Source organism: Phytophthora parasitica (assembly GCF_000247585.1).
Source record: "Phytophthora parasitica INRA-310 unplaced genomic scaffold supercont2.88, whole genome shotgun sequence".
Taxonomy (NCBI): Eukaryota; Oomycota; class Peronosporomycetes; order Peronosporales; family Peronosporaceae; genus Phytophthora; species Phytophthora nicotianae.
In genome coordinates this window covers 54,473-56,871 of record NW_008649074.1, presented here as the reverse complement: position 1 = coordinate 56,871, position 2,399 = coordinate 54,473, and the positions used below count along the sequence as shown (strand labels likewise).

The 2,399-nt window shown below is 53.8% G+C and overlaps 3 protein-coding genes across 3 annotated transcripts in view; 2 read left to right on the top strand and 1 right to left on the bottom strand.

Moving 5' to 3' along the window:
• The window catches only part of PPTG_18473 (hypothetical protein), a gene marked incomplete at both ends in the record, with an annotated part of 2,093 nt that extends 2,047 nt beyond the window's left edge, over window positions 1-46 (top strand). Inside the window, one exon of the mRNA XM_008916698.1 lies at window positions 30-46. Coding sequence (XP_008914946.1) covers window positions 30-46 — 17 coding nt within the window. The remainder of the gene's footprint in view (window positions 1-29) is intronic.
• An 89-nt stretch (window positions 47-135) lies between these two features.
• PPTG_18472 (hypothetical protein) lies at window positions 136-733 on the bottom strand (the record flags this gene model as incomplete). Its single annotated transcript, XM_008916697.1, has 2 exons — window positions 136-253; window positions 312-733. The coding sequence occupies 2 exons, from the start codon at window positions 731-733 to the stop codon at window positions 136-138; spliced, it is 540 nt and encodes a 179-aa protein (XP_008914945.1).
• A 222-nt stretch (window positions 734-955) lies between these two features.
• Window positions 956-2,399, top strand: PPTG_18471 (hypothetical protein). The gene is made up of 2 exons (XM_008916696.1): window positions 956-1,146; window positions 1,223-2,399. The coding sequence occupies exons 1-2, from the start codon at window positions 992-994 to the stop codon at window positions 1,662-1,664; spliced, it is 597 nt and encodes a 198-aa protein (XP_008914944.1). The 5' UTR covers window positions 956-991; the 3' UTR covers window positions 1,665-2,399.

Here is a 2,399-nt window from a genome sequence, read left to right as displayed (position 1 = left end):
CCTGCAGTACACGACGCAGCTCGCCAAAGCTGTCGCTGTCTCCTGACAGCTCCTGCGATTGGCGCATTGAGTTACGCAGCGCAAGAGGGAACGTCCTTGGCAGGTCTTTCTCGATATCCATCTCCGCACACTTGCTCAGTGTATGCAGTCGATGTAGTAGCGCAGGATACGACTCCTTGGCTTCACGTCGAAGCTCCGCTGCGCCGCTGCACATCCACCAGACCTGTCCACGCAGATGTGGCGGCACACCAGCCTTCAACAGCGCGTCGAACTGGCGCGAATGCAGCATTAGCTCTGCCGCCGTGGCAAACGTAGAAAACGCCATCTTAACCGTCTTGGTTGTAGCCTTGGTGCTGCTTAAGTCCTCTTCCAGTGCATCTTCTTCCTGCTCTGTAAAGCGCTTTTGGTTCTCCTTCCACTTTTGACACACACGCTCCTGTGCCCAGTCACGGGTGACGAAGCGCTCGCTCCACTTACGCATACGATTTTTGTGGAAGTCTTCGGCGGTATCCAGCTCTCTTTCCGTGTATTGCTGGATGTCCACAAGACATTGCAGCACTTGGTGTTCACAATGACACGCCAGCTCGACGTCCTCCGTCTTCTGAGCAGCCGTTGCAAGCCGAAAGCGGCGCTTCGGGCGGAAACACGCCAGTTGACGTCCGTGCATGCGCGTAGAGGGCGGTGCAGGCTCCTCCTGGCCTGCGCACGCGCCGCCAAGTGAGCTCTCCTTCATGGTTCTCTGTCGGTTAATGCTCTGATACTGAACGCAAGTTTCGAGAAAGAACATTGCTATGGAGAACTATGATTGGACAATAATATGTGCGAAAAGGCGCGATGACGTTGAACAGGACGTGAGGAATTGATTGCTACATTTTATGACATAATGCAGTTTTATCACCCGACTAAGTACGATAACCCCGACTAAGTACGAGTAATGAAAGGAGATGGGCATATTCTTCCTGCGGATCTCATTGCTCGACTTGTCCTCATCATGTTGAGGCTATTGACTCAAACCGCGACGGCCTTCAAGCCGCTATCCCGCTCCCTACACGCCTCTGCACCCTCGTCCTTCCTCGTGCGTTCGCTGGACGACGTTCGCCAGAAGGACCGCGTCATCACCAGCGATGACGGTGCGCTTGAAACGCGGTACGGACACGTGTAGTCATCAACTGCGTATCTATAAAAAAAACTGACCATCATACTTGTTTCTACCCTGTTGAAGTCGCTATTTAGTCCGCAACGACGAGTGCGGGTTCTCCGTGCAGCAGGAAGTGCTCAAGAAGGGCGCGCCCGTGCGCCTTGAGTTCCAGAACCACGTGTACGCGCTGCTGGTGACCCGCGGCAATGGCCGCGTCCGGCTACTGGACGTGGGTGAGGGCCCCGGTCAGTTCCAGGATGTTGCCGAGGGCTCCTTGGTGGCGCTTAATGCGGCCGAGGCCATCGAGATCGAGGCCAAATCCGACGAGTTACACGCCGTGAGCGTCATGAACCCGCCCGTCTTCGGCGTCGAGAAGAGAAACGACACGACCGGCGTGTTCCCAGCCGTGGACCCGGATGGAGAGGCACTCGAGAGCTTCGATTTATCCAAGGTGGACCAGCTGTTCTCCGCCCCCGAATCGCTCAAGGGTGGCAGTGCCCCCATGAAGGACGACCCGCTATTCTGAGTGGGAGGTCCAGAGATGCAAGATACAACAAGATAAAATGAACATGTGTCGACTTAATGCTACCAGATGCAAGTGCCAGGGTGGTAAGAATGCTAATTGTTGGACTGTATAGGTTTACTAGCGATGAGGCATTGTCGACATTTGGCTGTTTGCTGGACTGCAGATTCGAGGCTGGCGAGAGTTTGCTGGCTTTGACGCCTTGGCGGAGGAGTGTTGCGATGGGCTTTAACCCGCGACTTATGGCTAACTGGAGAGCAGTTTGGCCTCTGAACTGAAGCAGTAAAGTGACGAGGGGGTTTAAGTGCAGGATTACAATACTTGAATGTATATTATGCGTTGCTGAGTAGTGGATTGGCACCTGCGAGCAGCAGGTCCTGTACGATATCTCGGCGGTTGATCTTGACAGCAAGACGCAGCGGCGTCGTCTCGTTGATCTACTTGTCAGATATGGGTCACTGTAGTGGTCAAGTACAGTTGCAATGCTGGTCCTACCGCCCCGCGCAGTAACGTCGGCACCGGTGAAGAGCGAATGCTTCAGTATTTAATCTGGCGTGTCGGTGCAGCATAGCCACTTGCACACTGTTGCCAGAACGACCACAACGTGAGATCATTTTGTTCAGCTGCAATATATACAGCAATACTCTGTATATACTCCATGTGGAACACTGACCTCAGCAGGGAAAACAATTTTTGTTTTAGTTTTGAGTCGCCTGTTGCACTCTGTCAGCTAGTCAC